This window comes from Erithacus rubecula (genome assembly GCF_903797595.1).
Source record: "Erithacus rubecula genome assembly, chromosome: 2".
In the NCBI taxonomy this organism is placed as follows: domain Eukaryota; kingdom Metazoa; phylum Chordata; class Aves; order Passeriformes; family Muscicapidae; genus Erithacus; species Erithacus rubecula.
The window spans coordinates 90,912,941-90,935,801 of NC_136685.1; the positions used below are offsets into that span (position 1 = coordinate 90,912,941).

The 22,861-nt window shown below is 44.0% G+C and overlaps 1 protein-coding gene across 1 annotated transcript in view; it reads left to right on the forward strand.

Annotated features, from left to right (window-relative positions):
• Window positions 1–10,505: 10,505 nt before the first annotated feature.
• TGFB2 (transforming growth factor beta 2) overlaps window positions 10,506–22,861 on the forward strand; it is a 57,333-nt gene continuing 44,977 nt past the window's right edge. Inside the window, exon 1 of the mRNA XM_079331929.1 lies at window positions 10,506–11,519. Within this exon, the coding sequence (XP_079188055.1) occupies window positions 11,177–11,519 (343 nt within the window). The 5' untranslated portion in view covers window positions 10,506–11,176. The remainder of the gene's footprint in view (window positions 11,520–22,861) is intronic.

A 22,861-nucleotide genomic window follows, 5' to 3' on the forward strand; every position in this document is an offset into this window, starting at 1 on the left:
CGAGAAGCCCCAAGAATTGCTAAAATTGCTAATTACATGTTTTGATTTTGGGCTGCTTTATTTCACAAGTTTTGTTTTTGTTGACTAGCAGTTCAAAAGATCTTGTTTGGCCCAGGCACCTTCCAGTCTCTTCTCTGGGCTGCCCTACCCCCTCTTTCAGTAATGTTCTTCCTCTTCAACAGCTACCAAGAACAACCTTCAGCAGCTTTTCCCAGCAGAGTGCTTGCTCTGTTTTTCCTGCTCCCATGAATATCTCTGCTCAAGCAAAGCTGTGCTGCTGCCCTTCATTCCAGAGAGCATGAATCATCTCAACTTTGTATATTTCTGTACCTATCTATATAAAGCGAATAAGGATGGGGTGGTTCCAGTTTTGTTAGGCTTCAAGCCAATTCCAGAGTATGTAAAGTTTAATATACTATGGATTGCACGCAAAGCAGGGGTTTTGTTTAACAAGAGAAGGCACAGGGTCAGTTCTTCCCCATGTCTCTTGTCCCCTGGCCTAATTTCTCTTCACATTGATTGTGCTTTTTTTCAGCAAGGAAAGCATGAGTTGGCCTATGGAAAAAAATAACTGTCTTGTCCCTTTCTTTCTTCAGCCTCCTGGTAGGGAACCACTTTGGGAGTGGTGGTGAAATATCCTTGTTATGCCTGATGCCACTGTACCACAGCATCTTCTGTGCCAAAACCTGGAGGGAAGAGCTCCCACTGCTGCAGCTGTGAGGCAAGTTCTCCTGGGTTCACAAGCTGAGCAGGACAAACGAGCTGGAAGCTGCTTCCTAGTAAAGATAGGGCTTTTTGGTCTGATTTGTTTTAAAGAGAGAAATTAATTGTTTGGAGGCCATAGAAGTTTTTTGACTGCCTGATGCTTCCAGAAGAAGGTGGTCTGTGGAGCTGCATCTGTTCAGAGCTGGCTCAGTAGCGGTCTCTGGGGAGGAAGGCAGAAGTCATCTGGCACAAAACACTCTGCACAACTGAAAATGACAAGCTTCTCATTCTTATGAAATGAGTCCTGGCACTGTTAATATACACACAGAGCAGTCATCAGTGTTGTTCACTTCCAATCCCTGCAAATTGCTCAATGATTTCTTCAAGACTTGCTGAGGTAAGGAGTGAGAGGGCCAGGAGAAAGCTTGAGGTAGTGGAGACTCAGGATCATGTTACACAGATTGGGTCCTTGTGCTAAATAAGATGTTAAACTCGGGAGTCTAAGACCTCAGACACTGGAGACTGAACAAGTTCTTGATTAACAGATGGTGGAAGACTGTACATTTCATTTACTGCTGTTCTAAGGCAGTGGCTTCTAACCTCTTGGAGCATGTAAACCTCCAGTGTTTCACCTCTGTAAGTGATCTAGCAGATAAGAGCTTTTTCATAGTCATTCTTCAGACTTTTAGCAATGGCTGATACTTCTTAGACAAACCACTGTTTTCAAATGCATCTTTTCAACTGCTCTGCTGTCTTAAGGGACATGTTAAAAATGAAACTCCAGTCAAATTGAATACCCTCAACACGAAAGATCCTTGTGTTTGTGTAATGCTCCATCCCTCGAAACTACTTACTTTTGTTTAAATCCATGTGTTAAACCTGTTGGATACAAAATTGTTAAATGAATTAGGGTACTTACATCAAGCTTTTGGATGTGAACTCACGAGCACAAGCAGTTTCCAAGAGGTACTTTGGAAGGTTATTTTAGAAATACTCATAAAAAGCATTTCTTCACAGTGCCACAGTTGGTTCAATAGCCCATTCTCTCATGCCAGTGCATGAACTTTTGGAGCATCAGTTTACAACATTTTCTTAGTGTTTCTTCACTGTTTTCAGTAAATGTGGTGGTGCTAATTGTGAATTGGTAACCAGGATCAGACTTGCATTGAGGTTTTTCATACCACTAGGATTTCTTACAGACATAGTGTTCTCAGAAGTAGCTGAATAATTAATAGAAAGTGTTCACTTACAGGATAAACTGGTTACACTTCTTATCAGGAACTTCATGCCATAATTAAGAAATGGTTAAATATAAAACCTGCTGATGTTAGGTTAATAGTTCTTTAAGTCACGTATTGTTGGCATGTGTCATCATAAGTAGAAGTTAATGGGTTTTTTGCCATAGTTTTAAAATCTGTAGTGCTTAAGATTCCACTAGCCATTTATGAGCCCTTTATAAAGTGCATTAGGAATATAATCATGGAGATTGAATAGCCATGGGCCTTAAGTCACAATCACTCTCCTGCTTTGAACTTTGCTCTTCTATCCACATTCTCATCTTGTTCAGAACAGAAAAGCTTAAAAATACTGCTTGATTCAGGCAACAAGATAGTGAAAAGCTTTCCTGATTATGTGATTTTTTGCACTGACTTTCAGCTTGAGTACAGTTTATCACAAAGATGATTTTCTTTGGTTTTTAAGTGATCCATAAATTGCAACTTTTGTGGGCAGTGAAGCAGCCTTTACTTAGGGTGCCCTGTGTCCAGGGACAAGAACTGTCCTGTGTCCCTTTCAGGAAGGGTGCCTGAGGTCAGGCAGCTGAATGAAAACTGTCACTGCAGAGCTGAGTCCCTGAGCTGCTGGTAACTGAGCCTTTGACACACCTGCCCATAGCACCCTCCCAGTCACACCTCAGGGCTGCTGGGAGGTGAAGGACAGCCAACACACACTGTCACTCTTTCCACCACAGGGTACTCTGCATCCTCACTTACTACCCCAACGAGTTTCAAAAGAGCTTCACGTTGCACTGTAGTGCAATATTGCTGCAATAGTGTAGTTTTGTACAAAAGGTAACAACATTGTGGTTTTCTATATGGTGGTTCTTTTTAGAGCTAAGTATTTGACAGTACCTGCTAAAGTTTGATACATCCTTATGAAAGAAATACTCATTAATTAAGAAACGGCTTAATAAAATTCTGAAGTGTCTCTTCATGATTAAAAGAAAAAGACTGAAGTTTTTTCAGAACCTTCAGGATGCATTTCTCAGTCAAAGCAATGTATTAGACCCAAGTATAAATATACTTCCACTATGAACACTGATCAAATTGAGAGGATGATATATTTATATTCTTTCTTGTGGATTGTGTTAGGCTCTGGTCAGGCCTTGCAAGATGCTGAACATCTTTCTGATGTTTTGGCACTGCAACCAGCAGGTCAGGCCAGGATTGCCAGTGCCACTGCTGTTCTCTCCATCTGCTATGTTTTGCTGGGTTTTTTGTTTTTAAAGTGCTGGAGTGGTTTTTTTATTTTAATTTTTTGTGACATTGCTTAGAATTAAAGAAGTGGTATACATTTCATGTGAAGAAGATAGTTCAAGTAAGAAGGGAAATGTGTGTCTTTCTGTCAATACTGTGCCTCCCAGACATAGACCATTGTCTTTGATTCTCATTCACTTCAGTTGCTGGTGAAGCACATTGCTGGACTGTCTGTCTCATGATTAATTAATTTTTTATTTTCATAGGACTGCAGTGATGAGCGTTGTGAATTCAGGTCCTTTAGGTGACACACTACTAGGTCTGATGCACATTTGCAGCCAATTTGTAGGCACTTTTACACTCTGATTAAATTGTTGATAAACTGGATGTTCAAATGGCACTGGAAATTGCAAGAGGAGATATTTCAGCTGTCAGTCTGTATCCATGATGGAGAAGTTTAGACACTGGTCCATAGAGCCCAGCTAAAACCAGGGGAGTAGGTTACTTTAATTGCAATCCTATCTAAAAGATCATTGACTTAGGAGAAGCAAACATTGAACATCTTTCCAACTCTGCAGAGGTGGCCTGTTCAAGATCCAACTTTAAAATAATCTGGATATGGATCAAAATTACTAATACAGAAATGGATGTTTCTGTTCTAGTTCTAGATGAAGTCCCCAAGCTCAGACTGTCTGCATGGGAGGATGTAGTTTGATCAGCCATTCAGGAATACTTGATTCATTCAGGAATATTGATTTCAGTAGCCAGGCATAGAAAATGAGTTTTAAAATGTGTAATGCTGATCTGTTAATCTGGTGAGTCTAGCACAAAAACTTGGTACTGCATGAGGTCTGGTTTGCTTCTGGGTTTGGTTTTGTTTCATGAGGTAATATGAAACAATTCATTGCTTTCTAGGATGTTCTTGAACACATGTCACTTAGAAACCATTAGGAAAAAAATATTTCTGAAGCTATGTTAGCTTATTAGAGCTTTTCATCCATGCAGACTGCATAGGCAACTTGTGAAGAAGTCAGGATACCAGACCTAGAGTTATTTGGTTTTCGTAGCTGCAGAATATGATTTAAATACGGCATTACTGGCTTGCCCATTTTTGAAGTTGCTGCCAATTAATCTTGCTATACACGTAATTTTCTTAAAACTTCAACAGTGCAGTCTGGGTGCACATTCTAACTTGAATTGCATGGTTTTAATTTGTTGGATAAACTCCAGTGGATGCTCTGTTAGGAATCCAATATTTACAGATATCATTTGTGTGTTACTTAATGAGGTATAACCCAAATCATCACCATGCAGTTCAGAAATAGAAGGCAACAGCTGTAATACTGAGAAGGAGATGCAGGTCACGAGTTCAAACCTTGAGATTAAAGGGGTGACTTTTACCCTACTGTCTTTACTTTGTCATGCTTGCTATATGTAGATGTCAAGGCCCTCTGGTTTATAAAACCCCTGAGCTTATATTTCTCTGTCTTATTTTAATTATTTTTATTTTTAGTTAGTGAATCTGATCATTTTCCTCTGCTGATATTTAAGTCTTACTGACTTAAGTGGAAACAGGATTTCCTGTGGTGATTAAAACCACAGGTGCTAGGATTAAGGAAGGCCTTTTTTTTCAGTGGCATATAGACTAAAACTGGAATGATACATGGAAGATTAGTGTGGCATCCTCAAGGCTGACAAACAGATTTGGGAAAGCACATGAGGGGATCAAACTCCAGGAGATGTAACCATGGGGAAACTTCTCTGGCAAAGTTTTATGAAGACTTGAATCTTAATTGATTCAAAGCTGGAAATCAGCTGTTGGAAGCAGAAACCTCTTTGGATGCAGCACTGATGTGTGCAGCCTTTATGGGAAATGTGTATGTTTTTAGGATATAGGGTTTAGGCTATTGATGCTTCCCTAGACCCCTAATGTGTGGCTGTACTCTGTGGACACAGAAGCTATTTTAGGAGTTGTAAAATCCAGCCATGTAAAATGTGAAGAATAATGTAGCATTGAAATACAGACTAATGGTGATGTTCCTTTTTTGTTCCCTTTTTCCTCTTATCCATAAGAATTTTTTCCCCTTCAGATTTTAGTCATTCTGGTTTGAGGTGTCTTGTCTGAAGTTCCAGTGGTGGTGTTTTGGGTTTTTTTGGTGGTCTTTGGTAACAGTTATTTTGGGATTAATTGCATTCTAGATGCCTTTTATTAAGCTGCAGTTTTAAACACAGACTGTACACTGCTGTGTGAGCATTATAGCTTTGTGTTCTTAATTGATGGTATGAGATTATGCCATTCTGTAAGTTCTCAGAGATGACATCTGAATGTCTTTTTGGATCAGATCCTGTTGACTGTTCCTCTTGTGACTGTTTCCACTGAAATTAATAAATCTATTTGTAGGAATGAGAACTTTTTTATTTATATAGATATGTATGTATGAATACATGTATTTTTAAATACACAAAAATGTCTGTGTGTCTAAATATATATAAAAACAAAAGTCCTTATTCTTATTATATATTTTATATTTGTTCTATATATATTTAAAAGAAGTTCTGGTTCACACAAATAAATTATCTCTTTGTATAAATATCGGAAATATACCTTTGATTTGCAGGTTGACAAGTAGTTCCATATGTATATATGGGTAGCAGTCTTGCGTGTCAAACAGCATGTTCTATAAAATAGCCTTTATCTTCTGGAACATGAGTGCTGCAGGAACGGGCTGGGGTTGTGTGAAATGCAATCCTGGGGCAGTGGGGCTGCTTGTGTTAGTAAGGTCAGCAGGGTTTGCTCTCACATTCATCCAGGCGTTGCAGCACACACTAATGAAATGTGCAGCACAGAGGTATGGGCTTCTACTTCACTAAGGATAATAAACAGTAAAATCTAAGGTTTTATTATAGTATATATTACAATTTTCCATTATTTGTCATCTCCTCTTTGCCTCACCTTTATTAGGTGCCACCTTGGCTCTCCGAGTTGAACCTTTATGCGTGTATTTTTATAAAAAGGAGAATTCAAAAGTTTTTTTTTCCTTAGCACCCTGCATCAGAATGGCTGAGATTCTACACGACCACAGTTACGGCTGCAGAGTTCTGTGCGTGCCACAAAGAATTAATTGTGCAATCATCCTACGCTCGTCATCAGTGTGAGAATTTACAAAAGTCACCTCTTAACTTTTAAAAGTTATTCCTCTTCCAACAATGTTCTTTAGTTTATGAAATGTGACCAGCCACCTTACTTAATGACCTGGTCGTCAGCAGTTTTAGAAAGATTATTGCCTTTGTATTTTGCACAGCGCATTTGCGTATAACCAAAACAATCTAAAAAGAAACCACAAATTGTAAAATCCTGACCACGTAATTTTTAACTTAATAGGAAACATGAAACCTTTACATTCAGTGAAGTAACTTTCCAGGTGTCCCTGTTTTTCTAATAAACAGTTAGTGTTTATTAAAAAAAAAAAAAAAAGAATATGTAAAAAAGACAGTATTGTATTGAATTAAAAGTGCCAAAACAGATAAGTTCTGTTCTTTCCCCATATGCATGCTAAGGGCACATTCCCACTTTTTGACTTACAAAGCCTCCACTGACAGCAGCCCCACAGGACAAGGCCATTTCACAGAGGCACAGGGAAGAGATAAATGTAAACTGAGTTAACCTTCAGTCTCTGATAATCCAGAGCAGCTTTTGAAACTGACAGGTAGTCATCAATAAAAGCTGTTGTGGAATGAATAAAAACTAAAAAGCTTTGCAAGATAAAATACAAAGCCATAATTGTGATAATAGTCAGGAAAGTTAACAGTAGAATGTAGAAGCAGAATTACCTCAATAAAAGGCCATGTTGCAGTTGAAATCTGTGATATAAAACATTATCCATCTTTGCCGAGTGCCTGCAGTTTGGTTTTGCCATTTCTGACAATTTTTGTTTGCCTTTTCCCCTGTGTACCTCACCTTAGCAAGGTAAAAATGACACCTGTTTGAGTTTAGTTTGCAGGACTTCTGTGGCAAGAAAAAAAAAAAAAAAAGCTTCCTTAAATGTGCAAGGGGGAGATTTTGTAACTAAGACCACAGCTCCATCATGATGTATATGTTCCAGGTATTTTCCATCTAGATTACATAATGGAAAGTCAATGTTTACAGATGTGGATGTGTATTTGAATGATTTTTTGGCTGGCAGGTAGGTATCCCTTCCACACAGGCATGTGTGGTGGGCTTCTGCAGCTGCTGAGGATTTAGCCCAAGTGGCCAGGGCTTTTGGAGTGGAGTATGCATGCCTGGCAAGTTCTGCATGGCAAAAACAGTCATAAGGCAAAATGGAGACATGCACCTGGGTAAGCCTATGTTACACTAAAAGGTCAGAAGAGAAGCAAAGGGTTTTTCTCAGATGAGAACAAACTCAAGATTTATCTGAGTTATTTTCTTTTTTTTTTTTTTTTTTTTTTTTTTCCCCTAGGTGGTCTAAATGACACTGAGGAATCATTGCCAAATCAAAAAGAATCTCAGCAACTTCCAAAATCTAGTTGGACTGGTTTGCTGTCAGCCTGGCTGGATTTCTGGCAGTTTACATGGAGGGCTCCTCTGGAGTTTGGACCTCCTTGGGCAGCGTGGCCAGCTGGGCACTGAACACAGGGGGGCTGATGGAGCATCCCTAAGGCTTCAGGGCTTGGGAAAGGCACTGCAAAGCTTGGGTTGGTTGGGATTTTGGTTTTCCCCCCACCGATAATAAACTTCCAAGGATTAAAACACACTGTAATCTGGTGGGTTGTGTGATCTGTGATCTGCAGAGGGATCCTGAGAGATGGGGTAAGTTCCCTGCCTGAGGAGGGTGTCCAGCACTGTCCCAATCACTGCTCTGAAGCCTTTGGAGTGAGTAGCACACAGAGCCAAGTGTTATAGGGCCGTTGTTGCTGCATAAGGAATTCTTCATGGTTTCAGCTGTAGCTTTTGGAGGAAACAATGTAATAACTTTTCTTTAGAAGTATTTGCAGTTGAGGTACCCCATGTAACAGAGCTGATTCCTCAGCTGGCTAGCAGTGGAGCTGTGAGATGTAACAGCTCGAGGAACTGTCCCCTTGGTTTTGTACAGGTGTGCAGCAGAAGTGAAACCAGCTGAGTCTACATGTTGAGCTTGCTTGTTTATTTGAGTAATTTTGGAAACGTTGCCATTCCTGACACTGCAGCTGTGTTTTTGAGGTCAGTGGGAGCAGGACATTGACATGTACAGCAGTAAAAGAGTGATGTTGTGGCAGAGAGGTTTAATCTGGCCTTGCAGGAATTCATGGATTTACGTGGAAAGCACTGTTAACTCTTGCACCGTGAGGATGCAATCCTGGTTGTGTGTAGGGCTGTACATATGCACATGCTGGTAAAGAATGAAATTTACCTTTAGAGTCTGTGTGTGTTCACATACCTGTCAAAAACATATTTTTATAGCTCCTCCATCTCTCAGAGAACGTCATGATTGCTGGTACCCACAGCAGTTCGAGTTAGCTGGCCAGGCTGGCACAAGATTCCCCTGCAGCAGAGCTGTGCCAAGGCAAACAGTGTGTGGCAGCTCCGTGCTGCTGGGTGCCTCCATCACCCCAGCACACAGCCACAGCTGCTCAGAGGAAGCAGTTTTCCTCACTGGGAAGGGAAAACTCGCATTTAATTTGGGGACTGACATTCTCCAGCTTTGGGAAACATTTAGAAATTTTGCAGAAAGATAGTTCCTGAGGTGTGGTCAGCTGGAGGAAGCCTTCAGTGGTGTTTGGCTGGTTTGTGTCTTAGATGATTCTCAGTGTGCTTCCAGGTCCCAGTCCTGCTACCTCCTTTCTCCTTGTGTGTGTTTACCTGTAATACCACTGGCAATGGCTGAGCTGTTCTTGGGAACCCCTATGGCCCTTCGAGTACCTCTTCTACATCTTTCTTCATCTCTGAAAATAGAGGTTCTTCAAAAACAGCCTTACCTCACTTAGGAAGATGTTGTTGGAAAGTTCTGGCCAGTAAAACCTGTGATAACTTAATTCAGAAGGGAATGTGAAGCTAAAATGGGTGAGAGTAAAGAAAAAGGCTTCTGGACTACTTTTTAAAGTTAATGTACACTGGTGATAAATGAACTGTAAAGTAAAAGCTTTATGGCATTAAGTTGAAGGATGCCTAGCAGACTGTGGAGTGATTTCCCTGGGGCAGAGTAGGGTATGGATGGAGCCCGCGATGTTTGCTGTGGCCAAAAGAGGCAGCGGAAAAATTGAATTACAGGCACAGCCAGAGCATTTGGGGCTTGAGAGTTTCTGTCAAGTGCAGATGAGGATGTATTTGCACGCTTCTGACAGGAGAGGAGACCTCGGCGAAGGAGCAAATCCTCCTCATCTGTCGTCTCTCCCTCTTTGGCCGGTAGTACCGATTACCAAGGTACCCGGGGAAGAGCGAGCTTTGCCCAAAACACACTGGACGCGAAAGTGAGGGGCAGTGCCGGGCTGTGTGACACAGGAGCGGGCAGAGCTGCCCCGCAGCCTGGAACAGGAACGCGTCTGAGCGGTGTCCAAGAGGCGTGTTATTCTTCCTCCAACGCCAGAGCGCTATTTGGCCCGATTACTTTAATAATAGGTGCAAGAAGCACTAAGGTCTTTATTAAAAAAAAAAAAACAAAAAACAAAACCCAACAAAAAAAAAAAAAAACTAAAATAAAAGTCTGGCAGGAGTTGCTTTTTCTCCCCGGCTGCGGGCTGCCTCCTCTCTCCCGGCCCCGGGGCGAGGCACCTCGGCAGCGGCCGGGCAGCGGCGAGTCCCAGGCCGGCGGCGCGGAGGGGAATAAATAGCCGGGCGGCGGCGCGGAGCCCTCCGCTCCCGCAGCCCCTCCACGTCACTTCGCAGCGAGCCGAGCACGTGGGGCGGGGAGATCGTATAAATCTCCCTCTCCCTGCGCGGCCGTGATGTTATCTGCTGGCACCCGTCCCCTCCGCGCAGGGAGAGCCGCGGGGCCGGGGGCGGCAGGCGGGGGGCGCCGGGCGGAGCGCTAGCGCGGCCGGGGCCGGGGCCAGCGCCGCGGGGGAGGCGGCGGGCGGGGAGAGCGGCGCTGCGCTGCGGCCAGCCCCGGGCGGCCGGCTCCGCGCCTGCGACCCGCGGGAGGCTGCTGCCTGCCTGACTGCGGCGCGGGGTTGGCGCTCCGGCAGGAGGAGGAAGAGGAGGGAGCTGGGAAGAGCTGCGCGGCGCGCAGCGGCCCGGGCGGGGGGGGCCCGGTGCATGCGGCGCGGGGCGCACGCAGCCGCCTGCGGGACGCGGCCGCTCGGGCGATCGCCGCTCGCCGCGGGCGCCGGGCGCCGCCGCGGGGCCGGGCCGGGCGCGGGGGCCGGGGCTCGGCGCCGCCGGGCGCACACGTGCGCGGCTCTCGGTGCCCGGGCTGAGCGCGGCCGGGCGCGGGGCGGTGCCGCTGCCGCTGCCCGCCCGGAGCCGTCGGGCGCACGGCGGGGCTCAGCGCCGCGCCGGCACCTTCTCTCCGCCGGCGGCGGCAGCACCCCGTGATACCCGGCGCTGCGCCTTCTCGCCCTCCTTTTTTTTTTTTTTGGCTTTTTCCTTCCCCCTTTTCCCCACCCTCCCCCCTTCGGATTTTTGTTTTACAGCGCGCTGAGAGCAGCCTCTCTGCCTTTTACTTGATTTGCAGGTTTGTTGTATCTATTTGGGGGCTTTTTTCCTCATCCTTTTTTGCTGTCCGGCTCACTCCACCCCCGACTTTTATCCAGTTGTAGCAACTTGCTTTTTCTTTTATTTTTTTTTTCTTATTATTATTACTGGTATTTTTTTCACTGGCGCCTCCCGTGCGTTTCCCTATTGCGAGCCTCCCTCGCCGCCCGTTTTTTAAGAACATTTTTTTCTGCAGAACTCCCCTTTGTTTGCACAGATCCCCTTTTCATTTTTCTCGATTTTTTTTTTCTTGTTGTTCGCCGTTAAAGTCACTTTTTTTTTTTTTTTTCTTTTGGTGGTGGGGGGGCGCTGTATTTAAACCCTTAAAATGCACTGCTATCTGCTGAGCGTGCTCCTCACCGTGGATCTGGCCACCGTGGCTCTCAGCCTGTCTACCTGCAGCACCCTCGACATGGATCAGTTTATGCGCAAGAGGATCGAGGCGATCCGGGGGCAGATCCTGAGCAAGCTGAAGCTCACCAGCCCCCCGGACGAGTACCCCGAGCCCGAGGAGGTGCCCCCGGAGGTCATCTCCATCTACAACAGCACCAGGGACCTGCTGCAGGAAAAAGCCAACCACAGAGCCGCCACTTGCGAGAGGGAGAGGAGCGACGAGGAGTATTACGCCAAAGAAGTCTACAAAATAGACATGCAGCCGTTCTACCCCGAAAGTAAGTCCCCTGTGTTCGTGCATGTGTGCGTTGTTTCGCCCCGGGGCTTAGCGGTGCTCGCAGCACGTTTGAGTGGTACCCCCAGCATCGCAACCTCCCTTCTCTGCCCGGCTCCTTGTCATCCTCGGCATCGCCTCGGTGGAGGCTCCTGGGGTTTAATTCAGGTGACCGGGTGGGTCTGTAGGGGGGTCACCTGTTGCCCCGGACTCCCGAGGTTTCCAGACCCCAGGAATCCCTCCGGGTACCTGGGCAGAGCTCCCCCCTCCCGGGATCCCTCTGCCTCCCCGGCAGCCCCGGGTACAGCCTCCAATATCTTTCCGCTGCTCTTGTTTCCCTTGGAGTGTCTGGGACGGGCAGGTTTCCATCTCTCCATAACTGAAAAGGAGGTCTTAAAAAAAAAAAAAAAAAAAAAGTCGCCGGCTCGTCCTGTGTGTGTCCCTCTAGGACATAGTCCCGCAGAGTGCTGTTCCCATCAGTGCTCAGAGAGGACAGAGACGTCCTCCCTCCTCTTCCCACTTTAACTCGCCTCCCCTTTCGGTTAGTGGGCACTTTTCATTTCAGGTACAGAAAAAACTTTTCCCTTCTGAGTAGCCTCGGTTCTTGGAACCTGTCTCAGCCCGTCTGCCTTTTGCTGTTTTTAACGACCTTCTGCTGATCCATGCCACGTTTTGCACAAAAAAAAGAGGAAAAAAAAACCCGGGTGCGAATGCTGTGTGCTGATCAAATCTGCTTAGAGTGATTAATAATCATTACGACGTGCCTTTTTGTTTTGGTAGTGAAGCTTAAGTGCATAGACTAAAAAAAAAAAAAGAAAGAAAAAACACCACACTGCCTTAAAAGAATCTAGATCATCATCATACCGAGGAAAGTGAAATACCAGAAGCAGAAAATAACTTCACCGTTCACATAACCAAGCCCTAGTCCCTAGTCATTTCATTTAGCTTGCTTCCCTCCCCCACCACTTGATGCCCTATATACTTGCTGTCTGTTTCTCAAAAGCACATAGCTCCTGCTTAAATAGATAATTCAGCCATCTTGGTAACTTTATCCTAGAGTTTCTAATTGCATTTTCCCCTTATTTATTTTTAGTTTAGCAAGTTGTAGCTTTGGGGCTTGCTCCGTCTTGCATGGGATAGTCCTAGGATGCCAGCCAAGGTATCTGAACCCCACGCTCTGTGCAGCTGCCTCCTTTTCTTCTTTCAGTCTTAAATGACAACATCAGGTACAGGACATCCTGGCAGTCAGAGCCATTTTATTATTGTAATTATGGCACCATCCTTAATAGCCATGATAAATACACTCCACCCTTGTTACCCTTGGGGAAGAAATACTTTCTTTTCTAAAAAAAAAAACAAAAACCAAAAAACCACATGTTTGGAGCCAAGTGGGTATGAGCAGAGCGATTCAGTGTAATTCATAGCCACAGCAGGAACACAGAAGTCATGCTTGCTTTCCACGTTGATGTACTGTATTATTTTGCTGGTGGTTTTGGTAGAAGTCAGCACTTCCTTTTGAGACCTGTTAGATCATACCCAGGGCAGAGCAGCACCTATGGGCAAAGGTTGGGAAGAGGTGCAGCAGTGCCTTGGCTTGGGGAGTTGACCCTGTAGCAGAGTCACTGAGAATTTAAAATGCATCTGTCCTGATCACATCTGTCCTCTCTTCTTGCTTCAGCAAACTGTAAAGTACCTATATCCAAAATGCAGCTGCATACTTCCCAGAAAAATTAAAATATCTGTGGTGTGTCACTTGGATGGTATTGACAAAAGATCTATTTTTAAGACATTGTCAGGGGCCAGATTTGGTCTGAAGTATCGATAGAGGCTGTGGAAGAGCAGAGGAGATTGCAGGTATCTACCAACAGAGTGCATCAGACGTTTGGGATCCGAGGGCAGCCAGCAGCAAAGGCAGCACTACTGTGCGAGGGCTGTCGCTAACATCACAGTAAGTAGGTTAACTGTTTTTCCACTGCTCTCTAGTTATGCTGGATGGAGCAAACCTTTCCAAAAAAGACAGTAAGGAAGAAATCACTCCACCATATTTTAAAGGGAGAAATTGAAAGCGCAGCTCTGGCGGCCACAGGCGCTTTCTCCTCGGCATTTCACAGTGGATTTTTTTAACTCTGCAGTGTCTGCTGTGCTGGAGAGAGGCAGGAGGGAGAAAGGGATCAGTGTGAATGCACTGGAGGTCAAAAGCTGCTGGAAGGCAGGCATGGGAAAGATCAGTGGTTCAGTTTTTACCACAAGTTGTTAGCGTTCAGTAACTGACTACTACCCAAGTATTACAAATATGCTCTAATTATACTCATAGTCAGCAATATATCACTACAGATCGCTGATAGGTCTTCGTGGGGCATTTTATAAAGTTCAGACTAAATATTTTTAGCAATGAGGAGATTTAAAAGGAAAACTATAAGAGATATTGTATATACCCTAAGGCATATTTTGTCTTAAATATTATCCTTGGCCAACTGTACTGTATAAATACAGTAAATATGAATAGAACTGGCAAGATGCCAATCTCCTGGGATGAATTTTAGTCAAGAAGGTATTTATGGGATATAAATAATACTGTGTCAACATTTAAAGAAGGGATCTGATTAGTTTTGAAATTATTCATATTAATCTTTTCACATGCTGTTAATTTAAGGCTCAAACTAAAGTTGTGCTAAGGTTTACTGATAGTTTGCACTGAGGAAGGAAGGGGGCATCTGGCTTGAGAGTCCACTCGAGGTTAAGGACACATCAGGATATAGGTGGAAATTCAGAGTCAGGGACTGCCTGACCCAAAAGCAACAGATGCAAAAGAAGTGTCAGAAAAATATGCTATAAAGACATTTGGAAAAAACAGAAAGCTTTAGTTTGTCAAGGATGCCTTGTGCTCAGGACAGTATCTCTCCTAAGTGGCAGCCAGAATTTGAGGTTTTTCAGGGCAGTTTAAAGAGGAAGGTTGGATGTGGTGTTCTCTGAGCATGACACCAGAGAGTGCTTGGGAATTTTGTGCCTAGGCAAAGTTATCTGAGTAAATGCTTAAAACTGGTTCCTGTGAATGCTGGATCACTTTAGAAGCTTATTACTTACCAGTTCTTCATTGAATATCTAGGGCCTGATACTTAAGCTAGGTGATGATTGCCATTGCACTGAGAGCAAACAGAAATTTAATGCTAACACAATTAAAGATTGTGAATTGTAATGGTAGTGAATAATGAGCATCTTAAAGATAGGTCTATAAGTACTCATTAGCCTAAGAAAGAACAGTTCTTCTGGGTTTGGGCCTCATTTTTCATGAGTTTTAAGCTACTTTAGTGTGAAGGAGCCTCCATGGGTTCCATCCTGCACTGATGGTTAGGATTACCCTTCTCAGGAGCTCTGTCCCATGAATACTGCTGTACATGGGCCATGATTCTGAATACTTGCCCCATGAAAGACAACATTATGAGCTGGCAGGGCACAATGGCATGCTTCTATTTTATCAACAAGGACTCAATTTACCAGCAATTACACGTATGTGGGTTCCTTGTCTTCAGAACTGCTCTGCAGACGACTCCCAGCACTGGCTGCATCATTACCACAAAGTTAACAGCTCACCTGTGTTTGCATTTAGCACAACACAGACTCTAATCTGTCAGGTTTTCTGTGTTATTAATGATATGGAAACAGGCTGGGAGGAACAACTTATTTTAAAACTTTCTAGCTATGCTGGCCCTGTGGTTGTGCTCTGGAGCATGTCTTGGAGGAGGAGGTGTTTGTCAGGCATGCTCTGCATTACAGAGCACCTGAAGCAAGGTGAAGGCTTTCCCAAGGATAGACATGGGGCACAGTTCCTTATTCCTGAAGGAATGTCACTTAATGCAGTCTTCGCAGGTGGAAAACCCCAGGAAATTCCGTATGGCTTTGGAAAGGCACAGGATAATTTTGTAGACAGTAGTCCTCTACATACTGAGAGGGATAATAAAATAACATGCTCTGGTGCACTAATGAAGGGCAGCACCACATGTGCTTCCTGCCTGGCTTCTGAATCACCAGCCACTTTTACTGTAAGCAGGGTGCCAAGCTGGGAAGCAGGGGGGAAAGTCCAAGAGCCAGTCTGGAATGATGCATGGTCCTTGAGTTTCTTCCAGAGGATGAAGCCTGCAGAAATGCTAAATACCCATGATCCCACTCTTTAACATTACATGGTCAGATGAGCTACAATACAGGGCTGTATTTCCAAGTCCTTTCCATAACCCTCCTGGAATTTCTCTCTTTGGTGCTCTGCATGAGAGCTGTAGTGGCCATCAGGGTGGCTGTGTTACTGCAAAGTTACTGCTTCCTTTATTTTCCTGTCAGCTTGAGATTCCTGTCTGCACCAGAGCTGAGCAAAAGGATGGATGGGAGAACTGTCATTCTCAGTGAGCTTCTTCAACACAGCCCTGAAACACACACAGAGCCTCACACACATGAACAGACTCATTAGCATTAAGGCTATGTGTATGCCTAATTAGCTTCCTGAGTTGGGGCCCGGTTTATGGCACATTTGCAGGGATGAACAAAGCCAGACAGTTCAAATCCCTCTCACTGTGTGGAAATCTGTCATTTGGGCATGGGAGCCCAGTGAGAAGGAAATGCTTTACAGCATGCTTTAGAGAGGAAAGAAGAAACTCTTCAGTGATCCTGAAGAAGGCTGACCCTGTTGGGCAGCTGCCTTCCTTTGCCTTTGCACTGATGTGCCAGACTGCTCCTGTATTACAGATAAAGAGAGGAGCCCCAGGGTATGGTGACAAAACAAGTCATGAGTGAGGACACATGAACATTTTTGTTCCTGTTGTGAAGCCACATGCAGCATGTTTTCAAGCAGGCAGTTCTTAGCTTGAGGAGGATACGCTCCCCAGGTATTATTTAATGTAATAATGTGTTACGGATGTTTCTGCTGGTTTGTTTAGATTAAAGGATTGGTTTGGTCGTTTGTTTAGGGAAAGCTTGCACCCTGCCTTCCAGCACAGGCTGTTGCTTGCTTTCCCTTCAGTCTGTGCTGGGGATAGTCAGTGCCTGGCTCCAGCATCACTGTCAGTTGGCTTCCTGCAGTAGTCAATCTGAAGCAGCAGTGTTTCTTCTTCAAACATCTCCCCCATGCTTGTCCTTGCTGTCTGTGCTGTGCTAAGTGATTGCAGCTGGGCACCCGACTGTACAAGACATACAACTGCAAGGTATAGGGGAGGAACTCAAAGATTTGTCTGTTAAAAGACAAGAAGAAAAACACCCTTAGCATCAAGGGTTGTGTTTTGTCTCCTTCCAATGTGACCAGTTGTGTCTGGATTTATGAATCACTCATGAGGCTGTTCACTGCTGTGATTCTCTCAGCTTGAATGGCACAGGACTGGCTTTGTAGAAACAAAGTGCTAGACCTGGCTTTGTTAGACCTGTCTGGTTTTATAGTTTTTTACATGTGTTTGGTGCTCTGCAGGTTGATCCACAGTAGGGAGGTTGCTTCTTTGGATAAAATAGCATTCTTTAAAACAAAGGTTTTCTAAAGGGAGCATGGCAGTTCATGTCACTAGAAGAGCTTCTGGCTCCTTGTGTTGGAGGCTTTGTTGGATGAGTTAAGGCAGCTGTGAGTGAGACCTCTCTCTCATTGTGAAGAGACAGGCTCTGCTGAAATGCATCTTGTGTTGTTGTTTGGGGGTCTCTGGCATCCATGTTTGGTTTCCAGGAGATGCTGGACCTCACAGGCACCCCTGCAGCAGATTTGTGCCAGAGGATCTTCAGAGCATCTCTCCCTTGTTCAGGTTTTAATTTGGACAGTGACTGAGGAGTGCTTCTCATTTCAGATGTGATGCTCATTGGCATATTCAGACTCTTCATTGTAGAGCTGAGCTTTTCCCCTCTGAATCCCCCTTAGGGAGGGAACCTCTTTTTGTTGTTATATAGTATTTAGTACAGTGTGGTGCTGACTTCAGGTTATTAAAAATAACTGTATAAATTATAAAACATAGGTTGACCTCATAGCTGACCCTGCTTTGAGCTGGAGGTTAGACTTCCAACCTGTAATCCTTGTAATACTACATTTTAATACAAGGAAAACAATGCATTGTATTTCAGCTTCTGCAGGGTGGTCTTGATTCAAGTATCACTGTTTCTAAAGGTGTTCTGTTTTCTGCCAGTCTTGGATTTGTCCCTCTTCTGTAGCTTTCTTGCACCAAAATGTTCCTGTTCTTCCCTCCCTCTGCACACGGTTTTATTTTGCTTTTCTTGCTTCAATGTTGCTTTTCAAATAGGCATGGTAAATTGCATGAAAATAGACTACTGTGTTGGACTTCAGCAAGAGCCGTGGCATAGTTTTAGGCAAACTGAGGAGGGGCGGGGAAGGAAAATGTTGTGATACTGACCTTTCACTTTGCTTGTTTGGCTCCTTCCCATCATATCTAACCCACACTGCCCTGACAAATACCGCATCTGTCTTGACAGGCAAGTTCACAAATAACCATTCATTCATAACTTGGAGCTGCTGTAAGGCTCCTTATGGATTGCTTAATCTGACAGTTGTGCATTTGAGCAGAGGCTTTGAAGCAAGGGCTTGGTGGAAGGGCCGTAGGTTCAGTGTGGCTCTGAGCTGGGAGGGAGGTCTGGTGTGAAGGAGGATTCTGTACCGGGGCGTGTTGCGTGTGTGCATGCGTGCTGCAGGATTGAAACATCTGCTCCTGCCAAAGCCCAAGTTGGAATGTTCTGGGAGAGATAATTTAATTTTTAGCTTCTGGATTCATTTCAGTGATGGTAATTTCAACACTTCCTGGGGAGAGTCTATCGGTGGTTATGTGCATCAAATGCAGCAGTAAATCTGTCATTCTTTCCATTTCAGTTTTTTAGGCTTACAACTTCGTTATTTTTCCCTGTTTGGCTGGTGTTAGTATCCAATGTTTTCCCTGGCTTCATCTCTTTTAAACCCCTGCCTTGAATTTTAAAAGGCAAGCTAAGCCTGTTGAAGTTCCTTCTCTTACTTGTTTTTGTTTACTTACAGCATTTGCAATTCAGCAGCTAGCTCAGCTGAAATAGTGATGGTAATATATCTTTACTGTAGTGATGATTGAAAGATAGTAATCAGAACATGTTGGTTTTCATTCCTTGGGGTGGAAAAAAGTCCCAGTCTACAAAATCCCCCAGCCCTGTGGGTGAACTTTGTAATCACAAGGCTGAAAAACTAGTAGGTGTTAGCAGCACTGACTCTTTTGAAGTGGTCAGGGAGCACCTCGCAATCACATATTTGATGAAGGTTTCTGCACAATAACACTTACTAATCCTGAGCCCACAGTTGTGTTTACAGCTGATCCTCCAGTACCACAAATTGAGAGAGCTGTCCTTGTTGATTTGAGTGGGCATTGTCCAGTATCTATAAAAGTACATCTCTTAGGCTTTGGGCAAAAGGTCATAAAGATCTCTAGGACTGCCAAGATGTACACTTGGAAGAGCATCTGCCAAACTTTACATCTTCCAAACATTGTGTAAAAAGCAGTGCTGCAAATTCAGCCTCTCATAGTGCAGCAGTGGGATGGAACAATGGCACAAGTGGGGATCAGGGGCTGATGTTCTCCAGAGCCTGGCACAGGCTGCTGCTCCTTGTCCCATGGGTGGCCCAGAATTGCAAACCTGAGAAACATCTGTGCTCCCCCTGAGCATGGAGGGTCAGCTCTGCCCTGTGCATCACAGCTCCTGGCCTTTGTGCTTTGGGGCTGGGGTGCAGGAATGGATCCAGCTGACTGGAGAATAGTTAAACAGAGCACTTCATGGATGCCTAGTAAGCAAGATTTATGGATGCCAAGGTTCAGGTCTACTGGCAGTTCATTTCTGCTTTCAAATGCCTGCAGGGGGATATAAGGGATATTTGCCTTCTGGGAAGGATAAATGATGTACTGTATTTGCCAACATGATGGGACATTGTGAACAGCCTGGAGATGTGTTGGATCTATGCAGATCATTGATGTTCTCATTCTCGCCCAGTCTCCAAGAGATCCAACCCAGTTTTCTTGGCTGTTGCAGTTGGCTCTGGTCCTCCCTGGCAGAGCAAGGGCTTGTATGTCTTCTGCTAATCACTGTTTTATGCTCATATTTTTCTTGATGCACGCTTTGGAAGTGAGGTAGCCACATTTCAACACTGAGGTTTGCTGAAAGATGTCTGCAGGTTTCTCTCTGTGCTCGTTGCGTGTTTACCCAGCCTGCCATAGCAGGCTATTGCAGACACACATCTCCAGGTCTGGGAGTGGGGACAAGTTCCAGCTCTCTGGAAAATCAGTCTGCTGCTCTGATCTGGTGCTGTGATAGGAACTGAGAGGCTCCCTGCCAGGATATACATTTGCAAGGCAGGGGAGCTAAGTGAGCAGCTTTTGGCCCAGTTTGGATGGACTCGGAACAGATTTTTGGGGGCCTGACCTTTCTCTTCTCTTTGAATCTGGATTCCCCTGGTCCAGCTTGCATTTCACCCTGATGCTAGCAGCCAGTTATCTGGAAGTTTCACATTCCCCTTGCTAATCGGGGAAGAAAAGAGGCCCTAAAAGAACCTAGAAAAAGAGATCTTTATGAAGGTGGCCATAGTCTGAGTTACAGTATCATGTGTCTGAAGGAACTTGCCTCCTTCCAAGATGTAGTCCCATTATTTACCACACTCTGTTGGGAAACATGATTTTCTCTGGCTGGAAGTGTATTTGTTGAGGTGGAGTCTGGAAAGGAATCTGCCTCATGCACACTTGCCACCACTGGGCCAGCTATACATGTGATATAGTCAAACCTTTCAATTTCTCTGCCTTTTGAAAGTATGTTCCCCAGATTAAGGGCCCTGGTCCAAAGCCTGCTGAAAATGCTGGAAGTCTTTCCACTGGCTGCAGAAGTCTTTGGTCAGGTCAGCTTTATTGATGGACTCATTTGTTGGCAGATGTCATCTGGGATCAGCATATGGTGGCAATATGGCAAGAAGTGCAGAATGCAGAGAAGGAGGAATGAGTTAAAGTCCTGTACTTCTTAGGTATTCCACATCTTCTCCAGTCTAAAATAAATGACCATCTGACTGCAAAGGTCCTGGCAAATAAACATGCCATAATACACCTTTATCATCCTCCCTACAGCAAGTTTTTGTCTAGAAGTTCATCACGCCACATCCAGAGGCTTCTTAGAAACACGTGCAAAATCAGACCTCAGCGCCAGGAGCAGGGAAGAATCCCAAGGCTTTGACTAAGAATGTGGCAAATCTCTGTGCAGTGGACTGTAAAGAAGGGTCAGGGATAAGCCAACAAGGTGTTTTTATGTTATTAATAAAATCTCAAAATCAGTTCTGCATAGAGCTGGAGCCAGGAGGGCCATTTCTGAAAGCCAGTTTGCTACATGATATATGCTGAGTTTACAAGCTGGAAAGCCAAGAAGTTTGGGAACAGGAGCTGTGCTTATAGCATGAAGGTGCATGTGGTTTTACATAAAGCTTCTCTGACTTGATGTGTCTCTAAGCTCACAAAATAATGAGTTAACTTTTTGAGATACATTTTTAAAATTTTTTTTTATTTGCATGGATGAAGAGCTGGAGCAATTTAATTTAAGTTAGTAAAGTCACTCCAGATTTTTTCCTGTGATGTTGAAACAGGATTCTGTGCAGTGATTGTTTAGGCAAGCAGAACAGTCACTGTGGCCAGGGCTTTAAGCAGCACCTAAAGGAGTGGTTTCTTTGTAGCCTTAGAGAATCCTAGCCTTTTGTTCAGATGGAGACTGAGGCATTTAAATCTGCTTTTCTGTTAAGAAATGTCCTGAACACTGTTTTGTGTCATATTTGTAATACTGCTGTGTACTTCTCAAAGCCTCAAAGGATGCAACATCCACTACAGTTGTTGTGTGTTTGCTTCATTTTCAAAAAAAAGCAAAGGAAAAATCTTGGTTTGTATTCTTTCTGTGTGGTACTTCCTGTCCTGGCGGGATGAGATTTCATTTGATTTAGGGTTTGGTTTGGTTCTTGTTTAATATAAGGCAATATTTTAATATCATAGGATGTAAAGTGCCTTAATGTAAGGGCAGCCAGACCTGCAGGCAGCTTTCTGATTGAGCCTGTATGTTGTTTGGCTGAAGGAGATGCTCATCTCAGCGAGGATGAGATGTTCTTCTCAGGGTCTAACATTTCCAGGTCTGTTCACACTCATAGCTAATTAGCAGTTGGTAATCATACTTCAGAAAGGATGAGACTGGTACTGCTCTAGGAAGCTTTGAGTTGTGATAGAATGGACTGGTTAAAAAAGCTGGAAGCTGTCATTATGGTCTTCCAGTCTTTCTACCTGCATATTTCAGGCCATTGAGGTTTGAATTTTTTCCTTTTTGAAAGGGAGCTCACAGCACACTTGGTAAATTATTCCAGTGATTAATTACAGGGACTAAAAATGGGTATCTTTGTGGTTTAAGTTGTTTAGCTTCAATTTGTAGCATTTGAATCTGGTTTAAACCTTCACTTGCTGTTTTGAAGACCCATTGTCAGATCTGTGGGCTTTCTGTAGGTACCCACAGAAACTGAAGTTTTGGAGAGGGGAACAGAACTGGCTAAGAGTAAACTGGTGTGGCTGCTGGCAGACCCTGCCATCAGCAGCCAGGAGCTTGGCACAGGCTGCTTTATCCAGTTTCAAGTGTCTTTGACATCTGTGGACTGTGATCAAGCCACATCTCTTTAAAGTTAAGGGTGCTGTAGTCCATGAGGTACTTCCTGACCTTTTCAGTTATTCTCATGGTTCCTCTCTGAAACTCCTCTGTTTTGTTCATACTCTGCTGAGACTGTGGACAACAGTATTGGACACAGTATTTCAAGAGTGGCTGTGCCATTATTAAGGACTTGCAGACTCCTTTAGTTCAGTTGTACATAGTTAATGCAGCTATCTTTGGCAGTAGCTTTGCCAGGAGCTCTATTAGGAGAAGTTAAAATTCATGTTTGGTTAATTACCCACTGGGGTCTCTCCCAAGTTTTTTTCAGAGGTGCTTACTATCAGATGGAGTCTCCTACTTTGTAAATATGGTCCAGTTTATCTGTCCTACAGATGTATTTCCATACTGAAAAACATGTACATCTTGATAACTCAAGGTTCAAGTGACTCTATTTTTGGTGCATCTTGTTCATTATTTAACACACCCATATCATTATTGAATCTTCAGTTGATTAGTAATGATTTGGTTTCTTTCCAGATGATGTTAAAAAATATTAGATAGTAGAGTACAGTAAAATGGGACCTTTGTAGATGCTTTCCTCTCAATAATGGTTTGCTGTCTACCATTGTATTTTAAATCTTATGAAAATACAAGGTTTTGATTCATTTACTCCCTGGTCCTGTTTGTTCCCTGTTTCCTAATGAAGTCATT